Source organism: Macaca thibetana, chromosome 3 (genome assembly GCF_024542745.1).
Source record: "Macaca thibetana thibetana isolate TM-01 chromosome 3, ASM2454274v1, whole genome shotgun sequence".
Lineage (NCBI taxonomy): Eukaryota > Metazoa > Chordata > Mammalia > Primates > Cercopithecidae > Macaca > Macaca thibetana.
The window spans coordinates 47,163,770-47,185,704 of record NC_065580.1 but is presented as its reverse complement, the minus strand read 5'-3'; the positions used below and the strand labels follow the sequence as shown (position 1 = coordinate 47,185,704).

General features: G+C 39.0%; 1 protein-coding gene across 6 annotated transcripts in view; it reads right to left on the bottom strand.

Annotated features, from left to right (window-relative positions):
* DOCK4 (dedicator of cytokinesis 4) overlaps positions 1–21,935 on the bottom strand; it is a 475,353-nt gene that overhangs the window by 236,702 nt on the left and 216,716 nt on the right. For all 6 annotated transcript variants that reach the window (XM_050782626.1, XM_050782628.1, XM_050782623.1 and 3 more), the window contains exons 7-8: positions 19,220–19,304; positions 12,088–12,239 (exon numbers count right to left, since the gene is read on the bottom strand). In XM_050782626.1, coding sequence (XP_050638583.1) covers positions 12,088–12,239; positions 19,220–19,304 — 237 coding nt within the window. The remainder of the gene's footprint in view (positions 1–12,087; positions 12,240–19,219; positions 19,305–21,935) is intronic.

Here is a 21,935-nt window from a genome sequence, read left to right as displayed (position 1 = left end):
TCTCAGTATGAATAAAGCATTTCTTTGCTTGTTTTGTATTAATTTAGATCCTCCTGGCTCATTTCATATTTAAAACTCTTCCATTATTGACATCACAGCATCTCTAAAGCAATTATTTGTGATTCTTTTTTTTTTAATGTGACACAGAAGTGTGACCAAAGGGGGAGTAAACCACAAACCTGATTAACTCTGAAGTGACAACAATCCCACATTTCATGCACCTGCTGGAACAATCAAATGATGGAGAAGAGTGAGGGCGGAAAGCAGGAGTGCCTTTCAACAGGGGGCCCGAGGGAAGGTCGCTGCGGGTCACTGACAGGCAGGCAGACACCCACAGAGAAATCTGTGCCAGCATGTCTAGACATGGCAGGAAATGCTCTGGGCCGTATGGAATAGTTCATATCGCCACAATCCAAGGAGGGTCTCTGAATGCCGTCTCCATCTATTTTTGTTCTCAAACAAACTTGTACTCCCTGCACGTCTGGCCCCTCAGACATTTTCCCTACATTATTGCTCTGCTTTGCTCTGCTTTAGAGCCGTCACATTTTTGAGCTGATTTTATGACATGAAACTACAAAAAGGTATCTATGCCCATGATTTTTGATGTTCAAAACAATATATGTTCCTAATTTATATAACAATATAGATGCTGAACTTCTGTGATCATGCTATAAGTTTTCAATGATGTATGAAATGAGAAATATAGCACAGCGCAGGGAATTAAAAAGCCCTATCTGCTGTCTTAACTGTGTTATGTACTAGCATACACACACAAAAATATTAGCATTTTTTACTAGTCTGGGCCAAATAACAATTCTCCCCAACAGTTCTTTCTGTAAACTCTTGAAAAACTTTCCTAGCAACTCAGTCTTTTCTAAAGAAGCACAGTTCTTTCATTTCCTTTTAAAATTGAAAAGGCTATTAGATTGTATCAGCCTCACCCATTGGAAGCTATGATGGTAACTTCTTAGATTTTCCTTGTGACACAAAATTCTCAATTTTCTCATTCTTTTCCACCTATGATGTTTCAGTCTCCAACCTTATCACCTGCTTCTGATCCCTATTTGCTAAGCATGTCCAGCAAAAGCTAACCTGGGATTCTGGATGCACCAGCAATTTCAGATGTCTCCCGTTGGCGCGGCCCTCACTGCACTCAGCAATTCTATGAGCACTCACACTCACTCCCTATCACACTTTTCTTTTTCACACTTAATTATTTATATATTGTAAACATTTATTTATTTATTTAGAATTGATAAATAAATGGCCTGGGTGCAGTGGCTCACGCCTGTTATCCTAGCACTTTGGGAGGCCGAGGTGGGAGGATCACGAGGTCAGAAGATCGAGACCATCCTGGCTAACACAGTGAAATCCCGTCTCTACTAAAAATACAAAAAATTAGCCGGGCATGGTCGCACATGCCTGTAGTCCCAGCTACTTGGAGGCTAAGGCAGGAGAATCGCTTGAACCCAGGAGGAGGCAGAGGTTGCAGTGAGCCGAGATCACGCCACTGTACTCCAGCCTGGGCAATAGAGTGAGGCTCCATCTTAAAAAAAAAACAAAACCAGAATTGATAAATAAAAATTGTATATATTTATCAATTCTAAATAAAACATGTTGTTTTTAAATACGTATACATTGTAGAATGGCTAAATCAAGCTAACCTACCGTGAGGTAAAACACATGATTTACCTCACATTTTTTTTTGTTTGTTTTTTTGGTGATGAAAACACTTAAAATCTACTCCCTCAGCAATATGCAAGTATATAATACATTGCTATTAAACATAACCACCATGTTGTACAATAGCTCTCTTGGACTTATTCCTTCTATCTAACTGAAATTTTGTATCCTTTTTTTCCAAAATTCCCTCCCCTAACCCCTAGTAATTCCCCTTCTTCTCTCCACTACTATGAGTTCAATTTTTTTATACTCTGCATGTCAGTGAGATCATGCACTCTTTGTCTCTCTGTGCCTGGCTTATTTCACTTAACATAATGTCTTCCAGGTACATCCATGCTGTCCCAAATGACAGAGTTTCCTTTTTTTAAGGCTGAATAGTATTCCAAAGTGTATATCTACCACATTTTCTTTATCCATTCATCTGTTGATGGACACTTAGGTAGACTCCACATCTTGGCTATTGTCAATAGTGCTGCAGTCAACATGGAAGTGCAGGTGTCTCTTGGACACACTGGTTTCATTTCTTTAGATGCATGCCCAGGGGTTGGATTGCTGGATCCCTATCACACATTTGCTTCACATCTGCTTGCCTTCCTCCTACAACTCACTTTCAGTCCTCAGCTCTCTCTGTCCTCTCTTTTGCTCTCCAATGGCAGCTGGTCTTGTTTCCTCCTTTACTTAAAAAAGATCAAGGCCACAGACCCAGTCTCTTGATTCCATCTCAGCATTTTACACCCATTTCACTTCCCTCATCTTTCACATTAATAAAAGAAGCGTCCTTCCTCTTTTTCAAAGTAGATTCCTTCACTTGTGTCTGGATCACTTCTGCCGTTGCTTCAGGATTCACCTTTGAACCTCTACAAATGCTCAAAGGACCTCGTACAGCTGGCATACAACACTTCACTTACTCCTCCCACACTTTCATAGTGAGTGAATGAACTAGCAAATGGGTAGAGGTGATGTGCATTCTTACAACTGGAATTCCCTCACCTTTGGGAGGATAAACCGATATGTATTCAGAATTTCTAGGGAAGTGGTACTGATTTTGCCTGTAAGGCAAAAATCCTTTAAGGATTTAAGTATACAAGGTATTTTCTCTCACAGAATCTTTATTAATCTTCCAAAAGCTGCCTATTTTAAGTCTGAGTCAAGGCTCATGCTTCAAGGGGAATATTATTATAATGTATGTATGATATAACATTCAATGTCCTAGACCATTAGGAAAACATTCCTCTTAAGTTTTGTCAAATACATTATGAAAAACATAACTGTCGGTTCATATAACGAGTATATTGTTCTAGGCAGAATGGAATTCAGACCATCATCTATAGGGCTAGTGACTAAACCAATCCAATGTTCTTTAAAGAGATTGGAAAAAAAAAATGTCTTTTCTCATTGCTTTATGGCCTACATACAGAAAACATTAATAAATTTTAAGCAGGTAATTCATTAGCTATATATACTACAAGCTAGAAGTTCAACCACGAGCTCATATACCTATCACAGGGAATTCATAACCAAGAAATTTTGTTTTACTTTCTCCACATACTTTCTTATATTTTCTCCTTTTTGCTTTTTCTTTCTCTTTGTTCTGCCATTGCTGAAGTATTTTAAAGCAAATCTTATACCTCTGACTCCATTTTACCTGTTTACTAGTAGGTCTCTAAATATTACATAACTATAATACCATATACCTAAAAAAAATAAACAGTTCCTTGGAACATATTTCTTTAAGGCTTCAAGAGCAACTAACACATACTATTTCTGGTTAAGTATATTTCCTGTATTATTTTTTTAAAATAATCATTCTAATAACAAAGATTTACTGACCAATTATCAGGTGGAAAGTATTACACAAAATTTAATCCTCCAATAACCCCATAGGGAAAGTACTATTATTATCTCTACTTATCAGACAAGTTAACAGCCCTGAGAGACATGAATTAACTTGCCAAAGCTGATGTAGCTACTAAATGACAAAGCCAGGACTTGAACTCTTGCCATCTGACTCCAGCACAAGATGACAGACAGGTATGTGTCCTGGGGATGAAGAGATATCCAGATGTATTTCAGAATTCAGTATGAATCCGTATTTCCATATTAAAAAAAATCTATACCTCACCAATTGCATTCATTACTTTCCTTTCCTTAAATGACAGAATGGAATGATATACGAAATAGAAGGTAATTGTAGGCAATATAAAATTTATATGGAAAGGAACTATTTCAAGAAAAATGGAGAGTTTAATGGTGTGATGTTAGGAAAAATACCTAGCTTCAGAAAAGTATGTGAATATGTCACAAGCAGACAGTAAACCTCATCTGTACTTAATTACTAGGATAAGACTTTTTGTATTTAATCATCGGGATAACACTTTTTCCAGAAGTACTACCCTGCTGCTATTTTCTCAAATAAAAGCCCACGCCAGCAGCTCGCATGCCTGAGCAGCCCTATGCCAGCTGAGTACCAACTGGCGGCACTCAGGTCCTATTAAATATATTCTCTGATGAGAATGCAATGCATTAATAGATTAGTCCCCAGACAAATTTACAACTTTAACTAATGAAGCCTTAGAGTACAGCAGTAAACAAAGTAATGAAAGTTATAAGGGAGGTAGTCAACCAGTAAACAGCGTTGTTTTCACTGGTCCATAAAATTTACTGTCTGTTGTAGATTAATTGACATATGCCAAAACAGCAGAGATAAGAATTAATGTATACATCCGTAGCTGCACAACCTATGGAAAGCATGAACAAACACCATGACTCTATCACCATGTAGTACAGAAGCCAATTTTAAATGCAAGCTAAAGGAGACACAGTAACAAATAATGCTCAGTAGTTTGCTTTTATGTAACAAAAACTCATATGCCCAATCCTACACCTCAGTTTATGCACGTCTACATTCTTTTGTCTCTTTCTTTCTCTGGCCCATGGCTAATCTCCCCACCTGCAAACTCAAATCTGTTTCCTGATGCCTCCTAAGGGACCTTGGGCGATCAGTGATTTCCCCTCTCCCTCATTACTGGATCTTTCCTGCCAATTCTTTTTTTTTTTTTTTTTTTTTTTTTGAGAGAGAGTCTCGTGCTGTCGCCCAGGCTGGAGTGCAGTGGCCGGATCTCAGCTCACTGCAAGCTCCGCCTCCCGGGTTTACGCCATTCTCCTGCCTCAGCCTCCCGAGTAGCTGGGATTACAGGCGCCCACCACCACGCCCGGCTAGTTTTTTTGTATTTTTTAGTAGAGACAGGGTTTCACTGTGTTAGCCAGGATGGTCTCGATCTCCTGACCTCGTGATCCGCCCGTCTCGGCCTCCCAAAGTGCTGGGATTACAGGCTTGAGCCACCGCGCCCGGCCTTCCTGTCAATTCTTAACGAGGTCAAGTCCCTCCTACTCTAGTTTCCTAAAACCACAAACCCTCGACAGACCCCTTATTACACAATGGTGAGTAAAAATAGGTTGATGAAAAATATAGAATTTTACAGATATTGTACATGATGAGTATGGGTGAAGAGCAGTGATTTAGAATACAGATTCCTACGTAAACTGCCATGTTAGAATACTAGCTCCACCACATACCAGCTGTATGACCTTGGGTAAGTTATTTTAAAAAAAAAAAAAAACTCTCTGTGCCTCAGTTTCCCCATCTATAAAAACATGGATATTAGTAGTATCTACCTTATAGAGTGTTACAAGGGCTAATTAAATTAATATTTCTTAAAGAGCTCAGAATGGTGCCTGGAATATAATAAGCATTACATGAGTGTTAAATGAATGTAATAAAATTACCGATGATTTGCGGAGAAATGATTCCCTCCCTTTCCCAGCAATACCCTTGAGGGCTGGGGAAATCATAAACTTTCAACCAGATAAATATGCTCTAAGAACAATTGGCTCATGTAAAAATCTGGAAAACTCATTTTATAAAACTAATAATTATCTTTTATAGAGAGAAATTGTGTCAAGACTGTATACATCTCAAATAAAAGTATGTGATTTTTGCTGCTCCAATGTGGCTGTGCCTTCAGGAGACTCTGGGCTGGTGATGTGACATAAACAAGTGAGGAAGGTAAACTGGAAAAGAGGCCTGGAGGAGGTGTGTTTGAGCAGGATGCCATTGGAATGGGCCTGAATCTTTAGTCACTGCGAGAGGTGTCCAAAACACACTTTGCAGGCTTAACATACTGGGCCACCTTCAGGGATATTCAGTAATTGTTTTGAGACAAGATTAATGGGCTTTCTAAATATGGTCCAGCTTCAATGACAAGTTCTTATTAGGAAACGCACTCTTGCTGGTACTGAGGAGATACTACGTGCTTCATAATTCTACTGAATGAACGAGAAACGGAGTACTTTTACATGCTGGCTCATTTTGTATTGGACATATCTAAGTACTTAATCTAAGATTTTGATCACTAGCATAAAGAATTGATGCCACTTTGCTTTTTTTTTTTTAGAATTATTATTTTTATGTACAAAAAACTCAACAGTGCACATTTAGCCCAGTTTAGTGGTGGGTTCTTTAGCCTTTGCCTTTTCCAGCTTGGGAATGTGAGCCAAAGATTTTAGACCCAGGATGTTGCCTCCCCAGTGATGGCAGATGTCATCATATCTGTCGTTGTAATTGGTCTTGATAGCTTCCACTGGCTTAGCTAAAGCTCCTTTGTCTTCTGAGCTAACCTGTGTGGAAGCAACAGTGGTGCAGGTCTTCCTGTGGACTAGACATTCCAGTCTTGCCTTCCCCTTGATAACGCAGTTAGGGAACCCTCATTTTATGACACAGGGCAGGCAGGAAGACAGTCAGCTCAATGGGATCCATGTCATCTGCAGTCACCATCAGTTGAGCCTTCTTGTTCTCCACCAAGGTGGTGATAGTGTTAATCCTGCTCAAAGAACAGGTAGTCTCTTAGTGGGCACATCCCCTTTGCTACAGCTTTCTTCTCAGCCTGGGCCAACAGCCTCTTCTCTTGCTTTGTCTTTGGTCTGTACTTGTGGGCCAGCTTATGCAGCTGAGTAGCTGTTAGGTGGTCCAAGGCCTGAGTGAACTGTTAATTGCAGGAGGCACTTTCAGCCACTTATGGGGGATGGCTCTTTGCCACAGCAACCTGATATAGCGGGGCCATTTCACAAAGCCAGGGAGGTGCCTTTTGGGCTGGATGTCCTGTCTAATGCCAACATTCTTAGGCCTTTTCTCAAACAGGGGATGTATCACTTTCTTGGCCTCCTCTTCTTCAAGACAGCAGGGGTCAGGGACACCTTCTTCTTCTTGGCCTTCTTTCCTTTCCACATCATGGGTAGCTAGAGGAGCCACTTTGCTATTCTTAAAGTATTTTGAGAAGGACTCAATTTTAAACCCAACTTCTATAGTATAGATGATTTCTGAGGCCCTATATCAATTTCAGAATTACCATTATCAAGAATTCATAACAATTTATTATTAAGACTTTCAGTCTCTAAAGCTCCAATTCTGGCCAATAAAATCCTGTTCAACTACGGAAACTTTCAGACAAATACTGAAGAGCTTAGGCAGTGATTCTGATGCGACTGCCGGTGTTGTGGTTCAGAGGGCAGGTGTTGGGCCAGAGTACAGGGTCTGCAGCTCTGCTCAGCCTTTTGCCACTTACAGAAGCTTGGTCATCTTCTCTAGCCTCTTGGTGCCTTGGCTTCCTCATCTATAAAATTGGTGCTAATAATATACTTAAAGCACTTAGAACAGAGTATGGCAGATGGTTAGTGCTCAATAAATGCTGGCTGTTTGCTTCTTAAAGGAGAATTTTTTTTTTTCAAAGTACTAATCAGTTATCTGTCTTATGTGAGGAATAAACACCTTGTTTCCTAATCCATCCTCTACAGGTTTTACACATGTTGTTCCCTCCACCTGTACCTGGACAAGGTAATGTTCTGTGATCAATGGCCAGACTAAAGCCACAAAGATCATTTAGACTGCATTTTACTTTTTTTTTTTTAAGTTTTTTAGCATTATGAAAACTTTTAAATATAAAGAAATAAAAAAACTTCCAGTGAACACATATATACATACTACCTAGATTCTATCATTAACACTTATCATATGTTTTATCACATCTCTAGTTCTCTGTCCTTCTGTTTTTTATTTTTTTTTTTAATTTTTTACATGAAGAAGTTCTTTAGTGGTGATTTCTGAGATTTTGGTGCACCCTTCACCTGAGCAGTGTACACTGTACCCAATGTGTAGTCTTTTATCCCTAACCCCCCTCCCACCCTTTCCCCAGAGTTCACAAAGTCTATCGTGTCATTCCTATGCCTTTGCATCCTTATAGCTTAACTCCAACTTATGAGTAAGAACATATGATGTTTGGTTTTCCATTCCTGAGTTTCTTCACTTAGAATAATTGTCTCCAATTCCATCCAGGTTGCTGCGAAAGCCATTATTTCATTCCTTTACATGGCTGAGTAGTATTCCATGGCGCATATATATATATATATCTCACATTTTCTTTATCCACTCATTGATTGATGCAGATTTGGGGGCTGGTTCCATATTAATACAATTGCAAATTGTGCTGTTAAAAACATGAGTGTGCAAGTGTCTTTTTCGTATAATGACTTCTTTTCCTCTGGCATTTTACTTTTTGTAAATTATAGCACTAACCCTCCTAGTTAATAACACAAGCATTCACTTAACTATACTATCTTTTGTCCACTGATTTTCAATGTTTGCAATTAGAATTTGAACTCTCAAAAAGAAATAAACCAAATGACAAGTAAGTTCCAGGAATTTAAGAGGAAGAGGGAAGCTAGAGCTGAAATTTACGTATAAGACTTATCTGCAGCATATGGACTTTATTTGAATCTCAATTTGAACAATTTGTAAAACAATATTTATGAGTCAATAGGGGAAATCTGAATCCAATTGCAAATGAATATTTGATGATGTTAAAGGAATATTAATTTGTTAGATGATAATTCCTTTAGAGTTCCCTTTTTTACATTTGAAAATGTTATGAGGTCAGGAATTTGCTTCAAAATAATCTAGGGTAAAGATGAAAATTGGAAAGGAATGTGTTAAAACAAGATCAAACTTTTGTTGATAGTTGTTGAAGCTGGTGGAGGGTACATAAGGGTTCCAACATACATAGTCTACTTCTATGTATGTTGGAAATTTTTCTAAAATAAAAAGTTTAAAAGAAATAGAAAATTTTATAATACTCACAAGAAGAAATATAACAATGCCTTAAAATCACATCTCACATTCACAGTACTTTTTTCTGAGAAGATGCAGACATTGATACTCATTACCTATGCCAGGTGGGATGAAGGCAGCAAGAACTGTTAGCAGTTCCAAGATGAAAAAAAAAAATAGAAGGAAGTAAAAGGGTCAGGGCTGCAGAGTCACCATCAACTGTAGAGACAAGAGTCAAGCCCAGTCTTCAGATCTGTGCATCCTAAGGCCTCTTCATGCAGGGACGGTGAACTGCCCTGTGTTCCCAGCAGTTTGAACCAAACTGACTCATTACAAGGTTTTGAACACTTCCTAAAAGAAAACAATCACTGTGTGGCCTGAGGCCTCAGAAACATCAAGAAGATAAATCTGAGGCTGTTCCAAACATCTAGTAAGCATATATTGTGATTCTTATTCTTTGGCCAATTACCTTCATGGTGATCTGAGTTTGAGAGGTGAGAGCCATAGATAACCAAACGCAGTGAGGAGAAGCAGTGGGAAGGGATTGACTTGATTTCTCCTACGATCATTACAGATCAGGTGGGATATTGAAGGAGTGTGTGTGTGTGTGTGTGTGTGTGTGTGTGTGTGTTTGTGTGTTTATGTGGTGGAGGGGGTAGAGAGAGAGAAGGAGGAAAAGGGATGGGGAGGAGGGTGACAAAAGGGGAGAGTGAAGGCAGAAGTGAGAGAGGGAAAAGTGGAGGGAGAGACCCAGGGGAAGTAGGCAGGCATGGCAGCCCAGCCACATTACAGACCAGAAAAACTACACAGCTCCTGGCTTGAACCATTTTGGCAGACCCTGTACCCGGGTTATTATCTTACTTTTGCTAAGGATATAGGAATAAAATAAGGGGCACTCTGAAGATCAATACCTATTTAGAATGTTTGAGAAAATTGGAAAATGTTTATAATGAGATGATATTTAGAGACAAGCTAATATTAATCCCAAATTACTACAATCCTATGATAATGTAATTTGAGCATTAGTGGCAAAGGGGAGTTTGTATTCCACAAAAACTTTAGCTTAACAGCTGACCAGGCACAGTGGCTCATGCCTATAATCCGAGCACTTTGGGAGGCCAGGGCGGGGGAATCACTTGAGGCCAGGAGTTCAAGACCAGCCCGGCCAACATGGTGAAACCCTGTCTCTACTAAAAATACAAAAATTAGCTGGGCGTGGTGGCGGATGTCTGTAATCACAGATACTCAGGAGGCTGAGGCACAAGAATCACTTGAACCCAGGAGGTGGAGGTTGCAGTGGGCCGAGAATGTGCCACTGAGCTCCAGCCTGGGTGACAGAGAAAGACTCTGTCTCAAACAAAAACAAAAACAAACAAACAAACAAACAAAACTTTAGTTTAACAGAAATGAGCAAAAGAATAACTTCAGTTCTTCCTTTTACATTCCATATAGTTTATAAAGCATATTAAAGAGATCACGTATTATATAGACAATGTTATAAAGATTTTATAAACTAAACTACCCATAAACCAGACATACTTCGACATATAAACAAGTATCTCTAAATAATCTTCCACATTTCTAAAGTGTAACTTGGATCAGTTTTTCATGCCTTTTACTTCCCTTTTTAGTAGTGCTGATTTGTAAAGAGGCAAAGTTCTTTTAACACACTGATTCATTTCCTCTAATAGTGTAGAAAGTAGATTTTAAAACTGTATTACCACTGTTACTTCCACACCTCATAAATTTTGTCCCTGGTGCACAAAAACACCACTTTCTAAATTCTATGGTCATAGTCCACTGTCAAGAAATAAAAAGTACACTTACTAGTAGATAATGACTAAGATATAACTTAATTCAACAAAGATTTTATGACTGTAACTGCATTAAAAATAAACTTCACACATACTCCCTAGAAAAAGAAAACTACCAGAAAAGAATTACTCCAAGATTATTTTCTGTTTATAAAATAATAGGCCAGGCACAGTGGCTCACGCCTGTAATCCCAGCACTTTGGGAGGCCGAAGCGGGTGGATCATCTGAGGTCAGGAGTTTGAGACCAGCCTGGCCAACATGGTGAAACCTGTCTCTACTAAAAATACAAAAATTAGCTGGGCAAGCTACTCGGGAGGCTGAGGCAGGAGAATCACTTGAACCCCGGAGGCAGAGGTTGCAGTGAGCTGAGACCACACCACTGCACTCTAGCCTGCGCAACAAGGCAAGACTCCATCTCAAAAAAAAAAAAAAAAATATATATATATATATATGTGTGTGTGCGCGTGTGTGTATATATACACTTATATATGTGTGTGTGCGCGCACGTGCACGCGCGCACAAGTGTGTATATATATGTGAATGCATATACGTGTCTGTATATATGTGTGTGTATACATATGTGTGTGTATACATATGCAAGTGTGTATATATAAGACTCGGTATTGCCTAAAATTGTGACTGTTTATTGAAAAGTATTTTTTTTAAAGCATGGTACAGTTGGGTCATTATCTGTGATTTGTGTGATTCAATTCGAATTCGCAATTTAACTGTGAAATTTTTAATGTAAAAGATGGCAAGTTTTGTCCTTAACTTTAAAACAAATATTAAAAATTTTAGACAAAAAAGTCTTAATAAGAGTTGAGACTTTCGAGTAACAACCAAAACATACACTATATGTCTTTTCCTAAATACTAAAAGAGAAGAGAACCAAAAGAGAACTGTAATAGGTAAGACTCAGAGAACTGAGAAAGAAAAAGAAATATGTGAAAATTGGTTTCATCTCACAGCTCTGAAACTTTAATGGGAAGGTTTCTAAGTATTTAATTGTCTCTTTAAACAATTTGATCCAGATAGGATAAGAATAACAGAATGGTTTACTGAAAATCTGAAAGATACAGCATGCTGACTGTGATAAGCAAACTTCTCCAGAGAATCTGTATTTTCTTCATGTTACCAATACAAAATAATTAAAACAAATAACAGACTTGATATCCATGCCATACTTCCATTTAATATTGATTATTCTGATTCTATAGCCCTTCTGAATTTTTCAAAGAATGTTGCATTCATCATCCCTCACAGAAACATCCAAAGAACAGGAAGCTTAGAAACTCAGAGTTCTACTGGTGAGAAAATTGGGGTTGATAGAGTAAAAAGTATACAAGATCATATATCTTAAATCTTGCCAAGCACAAATATGCACCATTCTAACATTAAGACATTGAAACACTATCTCCACGTGCAGGTACCTGATTGGCCGGTTCTCTTTACTGTCAAAGAGTGAGAAGATGACCTCCAGCTCCTCTCCTAGGTTGGAACACATGAGGCTCTTCATCTGGACAAAGAGGTGGTGACTGCTGGCCTGCACCGGGGTGTCCTTCTTCCGATGTCGATGTTCCATCTGAATGACACCCCCCAACAAAAACATGATCAGCATGGACTGAAGGAAATAATAGGACCCAACAAACTAGTTAGCTATGGGATAACTGTGATGTCCTATGCCATACTTTTTATTTTGCTGTGGATTTGGTATCTAAATCCACAGCAAAATATACAGTCTATCTCTTTTGGACTATAGACATAGAAATAGTCCGGAAGACATCCAATTTAACTTTGGATGTTAAATTCCAAATTTTCTTCCAACTTCTAAAATAAGAAACCGTGAAGTTTATAGATTATCAAGGAACCTTGCTTGAAGAATTTTTAAAATCATTAATGTGAAAATAACAACTCACTGAGTAGATTCAGGAAGCAGGAAGTTCAAAGGATTCTTTTGCTCCCTTATCAACTCCCAAGATGAGAACAAATTATTAGTCATCTTTTTAAAAAACAGACTAAATTATATCTAAGTTATAACTTCTCATTACTCATAATTAAAAGTTCTTTTAGGTGATACTAAATTGTAAAGTTGTGGTAGTTGTCTGAGACAGGCTGTGGCAAATCATAGTTTCTAACTTGCTGTAGAGCTATAGGGAGAGACCTAGGAAAGCCAGTAAGGTGTCTAAAGCTAAGAATAGCATCTGTGTCCACCTTGAGTCCCTTCCTCAATACAGCCAGTGCAGGTTCAACTTGGGTAACAAGACAAGATGTGAGTTCCCACAGGTTGAGGGAGAAAAAGAATCATTCACAAGTCGAGGAAGGAGGATAACATGGGGATGATCATTCATCAAACATACATTCAAGTATCTGCTAGGTACCAAGCCCTGGGAACACAATGAGAAGCAAAAACAGAAACAGTTCACACCTTCACAGAGCATCTATCTACTAAGGGAAGCAGACATGAACAAAATTGTCACACATACACGTGTAAAACTGCAACTGTGACGAACGAAGCAAAGACCCAGATTATTATTATTATTATTGAGGCAGTATCTTTCTCTGCTGCCTAGGCTGGACTGCAGTGGCATGATCTCAGCTCACTGCAGCCTCTACCTCCCAGGCTCAAGAGATCCTCCCGCCTCGGCCTCCAGAGTAGCTGGGACTACAGGCATGTGTTACCACACCCAGCTAATTTTTATTATTTTTTTGTAGAGACAAGGTTTCACCATGTTGCCCAGGCTGGTCTTGAACTCCTGGATTTAAGCGATCCTCCTGCCTCAGTCTGCCCAAGTGCTGAGATTACAGGTGTGAGCTACTGTGCCTGGCCTAAAGATCCAGATTATGATGAGAGTATAAAAGTGGGGATTTGACATGAGACTGGGCAGGCGTCCTGGGAAAATGGCACTTTAGCTGAGAGTTAAGGAGGGTGCAGGATTTACCTATCTAGGTTAGAGCTCCTCAAACTGCTTGCAGTGAGGGACCAGGTTGTTTCTCCCTGTAACTTGCTGCAGACTGATTCTTTCATGAATACAATAAAAATGCCATGGCAATGTCAAATGCCATAAAGGTTTCTAATCATTTACTTGTCATTTGTATAGTTGGACCAACAGTTCACGGTCCAGCCATTTCTTGGACCACACTTCAAGTAATACTGACTCAGGATAAGAGTACGGGAAAAACATGTGGCTAGGCTTGTGTATTAATAGAACAGGTGCTAAGAACATGGAAGATTATCACTTTCATAGCACAGACTAATTTTTAAAAACTAACTCTTTTGGATCACTTTGACAATTAAAAAAATAGTTCAGGGATTTCAATTTCATTGTAACAGAGCCACAGCCTTTGTTGAAGGATAAATGACCCCATGTCTACATTAGCCATCTTTTTACGCCTTTGAGTTCAAAAACTACTGAATGACCAAATTTTGAAGCCAAAATGTCATGTAAATTTACAAGTGTTAATGCAACATAAAATCACTAGAATTTTTTCGTGCTTAAAAGCTAAAACTTTTATTTTGAACTACTTCAGAAGCAAAGGGTAGAAAAACTTCAGCTAAATTCATCTATAATCACTGGATACTCAACAGGTACACCGGGAATCTCTTCGTAAAAGTGGGGAGTAAGTAAGTCATTTTTAAAAGTAGACCTAAGCATTGAGGCATGTGTGGGATATAATTACTAAACACAGGTTCCTGAAGAAAAATATTCTAACTGTAGGAAAGAAGAACGATTTTGGCTTGTTTTCTATAAAGGTTGCTCTACTTTGTGCTTTAACAATTTTTTTTTCAACTGTGGCAAAAGTGGCATCATATGTTCATAAAAATACATCTCTAACTCACAAGGCATTCCCATCCCCCCTCCACCCCACCAGAATTGCTACCGTATTTACTGATTTACTTAAAAGAAAAACATATGTTTACTTAAAAGGGTAACAGAGCACAAGCTACTATGAAGAACTGAATGACTACTAAAGGCCAGAGCTACAGAAACAGATGTAAAAACCTTATGAAAAGAATAGACCTTAAGGAGATATCTGCTCTTAACCTCAAACAGTGCAAAGTTCCCTGCATCAGTCATGACGTTCACTAAGAATTAAGGAGAAAAAATTAGCTCCTTTACTCGTGCAACGAATCCATTATATCTAGATCAGTGGTTTTCAACCTTGGCTGCACTTTAGAGTCCCCAAGAGAGCTTTTAAAAAATACTTATGCCCAGGTCTTATCTCAGAACAATTAAATTAGAATTTCTAGGGGCTGGGGGGGTCCAGAGACTGGTAGTTTTTTTAAAAGCTCCCCAGGTGATTCTAATGGGCAATGAGGGTTGAGAATCACTGATCCGGATCATGTGCAGACAGATGCAAATCACAGCAAACTAAACAATGTATTGTTGCGTCTTTCGAGTAATGATGGCCTTGGAACTTTTGTTCTTTGAATGCATGCTAGTAATAAGCCTGCCTGACTCTGCCCTTTGCACATTTAACATGGGCCCTCACATCCGGCACACTCCAGCACTGAAAATACCCCTCTTCCCATCCCCACTATTCTTTCAGGTCTAGGACCCATTTGGACTTAGTAGGTTATGATTACTTTCTTTTCTCTTGGTAATTCAGTACTTTGGCAAACTGCTAAAAAAATCTCTGTGAAAGTATTATTACAATAAAATTAAAAAGCCAGGTTCACAGTTCAAGAGCTTGAGTTAATTTGTGGCTACAAATGCACCTACCAGTTACTCTAACTGTGCTTAACAGTTGAACTATCTCTTTGATTAGGGGAAGAAACAGATTCATCCCAAAGATTTACTTAACTGACTCAAATTTTTAATCTTCAAATAATGCATTAATTGAATGAACTGTCTACATCAGGGTTTATCAAACTCAGGACTACTGACAACTAGGCTGAATATTTCCTTGTTATAGGGGCTGTCCTGGGCTTTGTAGGACATCTAGCAGCTTTTCCTAGCCTCTACCTACCAGATGCCTATAGTATCTCTCCTTCCCATCTCCTGTTGTGACAACCAAAAATGTCTCCAGACAATGCCAAATATCCCCTTGGGTTGAAATTGCATGTGAGAACCACTGTGTTCCATCTGAGATCTGCTAGTCTCACCTTCTAAGGATTGCAGAGTAAGCAGATGCATGATCTTACAAAACCAAGAAAGGTTTCCAAAAAGATAGAAACCTGCAGGCACAAATAGGAGAGAAGCTGGCTAATAAGGTTCCCTTTATTTATAGAAGGATTGAAATCTTGCCTTTGGCACTAAACCAAAATATCTAAGTGGACATATGCTAACACTGTGAGGTTTAGCACTTTTCCTGCTTACATGAACACAATTAGGTGAGAAAGATCTACTAACAGGCCTATCAAGAACCTAAAGTGAGACTTTTTTTTCTAATGATGCAATACGAATTTGGTAAGATGCAAAGACTTGTGTTTCAAACATGACACTGACTAGGAAGAAGTAAAAGAAGAAAAGCAGCAACAATTAATCAAATGTCCTCTGTGTTGGGCCATTTAACCGACCCAAAGTGACAACGAATTGCCAAACAACAAGGGATTGGTGATGGTGCCTCCCAACCCTCCCTGGTGAAATCAATAGTCACTTTCACATTGAACAGAGAAAAACACCAGGGCTACAGAGAATCTTATTATTGCTAGGCCAGAATAAAACAGAAACTTGAAAAAGAAACTCCCTTATGGATACTAGGCTTAATACCTGGCTGACGGGTTGATCTGTGCAGCAAACCACCATGGCACACATTTACCTATGTAACAAACCTGCATAACCCGCACATATACCTAGAACCTGAAATACAAGCTGAAGAGAAAAAAAAGGAAGAAAAAGAAACTGTCTTAAAGAAAAGCACACGCTCTTCTGAAGCTGATAATTATTTGAGTTGTTCTTGGGCTACTTTCTTTGTTTTGGAAATAATCAAGTGCAACCAGCACTGAGGAGAAAATAAGGTTTCATGTCAAATCACGTTTTATTTTCTTCATCTGTAAAATGAAGGCTTTGAACTAGGATCTCAGCTGTAACATACTAAAATATCCCCTGCTGTCTTTCCCACCAAAGGCCAACATTGCTAATCAATGAGACCCTAGATGAGACCCTGGAATCTTATCAACACTGCACTCTAGGCAGCCACCACCAATAAACTGGAATGCCGAAAGAGGTGAAATCAATTTGCCATCCCATATAGAATGTTACATGAAAAGAACAGAGACAAAATTACATATGCACAAAATCAAACTCAGGAAAATAAAATATATTTGCATCAGACATCAGTTATTCATCCAATACCTGACATACTCAACTAAATACAGGGGTGTGCCTAAGCTCTGCCAATGAAATGTAAGTGCAAGTGTTGTGTGGAACTTCCAGAAAGGTTCATTAAAGTATTTGAATCAACTGAGAGAAACCTGTCTCCTTCCTACTGCCTGGAATGCAAATATGATGGCTAGAACTCTTGCAGCTATACTGCACTTAGAGGTGTTCTTGGTGACGGAAGCCATGTTCAGTGTAGAAAGATAAGGCTGTAGATTCCTTTTCACACCATAAAACCACAACCAAACCCAGAAATTCCTGTTTCTAAACTTGTATACTTTAAGAAATAAATTTCCATCATGTTTTAGCTTCTTTTTATTTTTTCATGACACAGCCAAATCTAACCCTAATATGAGGCATCAATTATTTTTACCCTGTTGGCTCTCCAATGCAGATGAAATAAAGAAAGGAATGAAAACTGACCAAATGCTTACGTGTTGTGCAAATATTATCTGTCGAGGAAAGGCATTTTACATATATTTTCTTATCTAATCTTCATAATAAACATGAAAATAATTATTTCCCCATTTAGTAGATGAATAAACTGAGGCTTTGAGAGATTAAATAATAAATCCAAGACCAAAATAACTGGTAAAAGAGAGAGAGAGATTGTAAATGCACTTGTTTGGAGCCAATAATCCACAGTCTTTTCATGATACCATAATGATCTTCAAAGCATTGACTGGGTGCCTACTAAGTGCAAAAGCACTGTACAAGACTATCTTGAACATATAGAGGTATATACAGTGCATTCCCTAAAGGAACTTAAAAGTTAAGTGAGAGATGTTCTTAAAAGTGAGAGCATATGATGTTCAATAAGTTAAATAAATGAACAAAAATAAAGATGCCACATCAGAGGATATGACTGACAAACTGTACAGATTATACTTGTTATGTAAGCTAAGAGGCAGTGATGACTTTAATGTGGAATGCTCTTATTTTTCCTTCTTTGCCTCCCACTAACTGACCTCTAACTATGTTCTCACTACATGCCAGATACTCTGTTTAGCACTGATGTCATGAAGGCAAGCAGCACACAACACCACTCTGAAGAAATTCAATATACTATAAAGAATATCCTCTAAAAAATGGAATTGATTCCAAATGACACAATGAAGTACAGATAATCTGAACATCAATTTGATGATCATGGAAAAATCTGAAAGCAATATTAAGAACTGCCTTCTTAAATCAGACACATTCCCAGTGGACTTACTGAAATTTTCCTCCACGTTTTTCAGATATAGATAATCTTCAGGTTAAGAATATCTCATTATTCTCAGAAAAATAAGCTTGGAAAGATATGCCAAAAGAGGCAGTATCATCCAAAAAGGAGTCTACTATTTCCGATAGGCAGTCCTTCTTGGAACTTTATGGTAAGAAGCAGCAGTAATGAGATCAAAGTACAATTATGCTTAGGGTGATGGTTTTTGAAAGCCCATCCCAGCCACCTCTTCTCTGATTTTGGATTTTCAGAACTTAGCTAATATCAAGATATTAGGTACATTTCATACAATTATTTAAGAATACAAGGTTAAACAGAGGCAGATTGGACCAGATTTGGGGAACCTGGATGCCAAGCAAAAAAACAGGACTTTAACTTACCATGTAACTAGAAAAAAACTCAAGTCATAAGTGAGACCATGATGGGCAATATGATCAAATATTTTAGGATGATTCACGGGCTTCAGTACTTAGGAATGGATTGGAGTCTGGGAAGGGTGGGTGTAAGTTCAGCAGTTGAAGACTAAGGAGGAGACTGTTTCAGTAGTTGGTGTATATAGTGCTATTATGTACGTACACACACACACACACACACACACACAATGTATATAGAGCTAATGGGGGCAGGAGGAAGGTTAACATGCTGCTGAGCTAAGACTAGACATCATTAGTCATAGTATGGTCCTCAAATACAACAGATAACTATGCGTGACTTGTAAACATTTCACTAGACTAGGCAAAAAGTAGAAACATTTACAAAAGAACTGAAAACGTCTTTGTAGTGACTTCCTGGTGCCTGGGCGTTGAGGGCCCACTGGAGAGTACCACGTTATTCTTAGACAGGTAAAGTGTCTCAGTACTGTACTGAGGGTATGGTCACCTCAGCTCTCAAGTCTTTTTACTCTCTCTAAATTAATCCTGGAACATCCGGTTCTTACAAAATCAAACAAGTATGAGGACTGCCATGGAAACCAGAAAATTAGCAGGGAGGCTGGGAGCCAAGATTTCCTGTACATACCAATCGGTAGAGCTCAGTAATGCTGATGTCTTCCGGATCTACCATTGCATACTCTTTCCTAGGCACCAGGTCCAGTCCCAGTTGTCTAGAAAACAAATTGCAAACGTTTGGGGGAAAAGTTATCTCAATGAAATACGTTAAAAAACAATTGTTTTTTACTACATCACTTGGAAATTAGGTATATCACCCACCATGCTTCTCTCACCCATAGTTTTTACCTTGTGTGACTTGTTACCACAGTTGGGGTAGACAACATAACTTGGCTGGACACTGGGCAAAACTTGAAACACAGAAGGTGAGAAAGACAAGCAAATCCAGGAGGGATGGGTTGGCACTCTCAGTGGAGTGCTCCTGCCACTGGGGGCCTCAGCACCATATGGTGTAAAGCCTTCAGCACCCTTCAAATTATCACAAGAGAAGGCCTTCCACACTGGAGTGAATGGAAACTAGAGCTAGACATCATGTGGTTCTAGAAATTGGAGTTGAAGGGAGGGAAATTTGGCCTTTAGAATTTTACCTAGCACCAGTATACCTAGCTGTGCCCAGAGGCAACACATTTCTTATATGAATCTCTGGCAACTTGTGCATGGTCCTTATTTACAGCAAATTCTGAGGTCAGTCATTAGGAAAAACTCAGTAAAGGCAGGAAATGGAAATGGGGAATGAGTTTCGGGCCTGGGCTGGCAGAAGAGTTTAACCCTTTATGTCAGATTTCACTGTGGCTGACATGTGGCTTGCTGTGCTGAGAAGTATTCTAAGGTTATATCCAGCCTCAGAGTACCAAGTGTGGCAATTGACTTGTGATGTCTTCCCATGAACAGAGGAACATGAGTCTAATTCTATTCTGGTTAGCTTCCCTTTAGCGACCTTCCTAGCATAATCCCCTCCAGGGCACCCACATTACAATGCTGACACCAATGCCACACAGTTCTGTTCATCTCCTTAACCCTCCATAATCATCTCAAAGGCTACACAATGCCTGTGTAATGCCCTATTGATCAAGGCCAAGATACCCTCTTCTCTAGCAGAACCCCTCAACCGCCACATCCAAGACCGCATGCTCAGTTCTCTGAGGATCACTTGTTCTGAATCCCTTTCACATCACCACTCTTTCTAACACGGAAGCCTTCTGGCATCACATTTCCAATTATAGAACCACAGCTTGCTTACTTTTGTATTTAAAAAAACCTAAAATTCTTCCATGCCCTCCCCAAAAATCTCATTAAGGTTTCATAAGTAAAATTTATGAATTCAGCACCTACTTCAAGCCAGGCACTGTCCCAGCTACCCTGAGGGCTATTTGTTCTTAAGAAGATTAGAAAGCTGTCACCTCCTTGACAGTAGGAGCTGTCTTTCAGATACTAAAACAGTTTCTCAATTTTCCTAAATGATGGTTCTCTTTGGGAAACCTAGAGAAAAATTCACACACCCATTATTTAATGTTAGTTGAATTTTTAACTCACAACAAGCACTGTGATTTGTTTTCAAAATGTCCATGTTCCCCCTTGCTACATCTCACCAGGGATTCTGATAGGGTCTATTCTCCATTCTCCATTCCCTTCTGAAAGAGAACCACTGTACTACAGTGTAAGTTATCATCTGACACTAGGTCAATATTACTGATGAAGATCATTTAGCAAAGGAAAGACGGCATATAACCATGTGTGATACCTGTCTTACTCATAGCTCCTTCTATCAGAAGCTGCTCCATCCACATTCTCTGCTGGGAGTGGTGGTGGCAGACAAGGTAGTCATTTGACCATCTCCCCTTCCTGAGCCGCATCTGATTGGACTATGGGTAAGCACCTGACCTAAGGACAAATAACCCAAAGACTGGCCAGCAGCTCATGAGAGGCTGGTATAAAATGCTCAGCCCAAACAGGAGTATTAGACATTGGCTATCAATAAGATTCCCTCTTTGAGAATTTGAACTTGGAAATTCAGACATCAGTCACACGCGGGAGGAAGATAAGATACGTGAAGACAGGCGACCTACATGGCTGCAGAATGAGTGCAAAAATTCTGCAGCCTCAGAAACCTGTAATCTACAAGTCTTTTTCTCCCATAGTCTTGATTGTTTGGCTTCTGTTGGCTTCCTGGCGTCCTGGTTATGAAGAATCTTCTTTGTTTCTATTTGGTTTTGTTAATTCCTAGGTATATCTTCCCATGGTTTGAGGTTTCCTAGCCTACAGAGTAAAATCAAAGAAGTGCTTTACAAAGAATAAGGAAAAATGAGGCAAGCAGGGGAGAGAGAGGATGAGAGGAGATCACACAGGGAGAGCATCATGTTTTATATCAACTCAGTCACTAACCTACTCTGTGACATCAAGAAGAAAGGATTAACTGATTGCCTCCTCTCACATAATCTTAGCAGAAAAGTCAAAGAACATCGTGTTGTAGGACTCTATGGGCAACAGAAACATGTACCATTATTTTAGTGCTGTCTGAGGTTCCCAGGCAAGACCAGTTCTTTTGCTGGCCCTGTTCGGAAATGAGATTAATGATCTCTTCTTCCTAAGCTTCCCACATCAAGAGGGCTTCTCTTCACTACTCTTCAACAGTTTGATATACAACGTGAGATGGAACATATTCTTAATTGATGTTCATCCAGAGATTTATGTGCTGGTAGCTTATTTTGCAGGACAATTTCATCTAGTTTAATAGGCAAGAGATTATCTTAATTTGCTTTCCATGAGCACTATTCAGTAAGAAAACA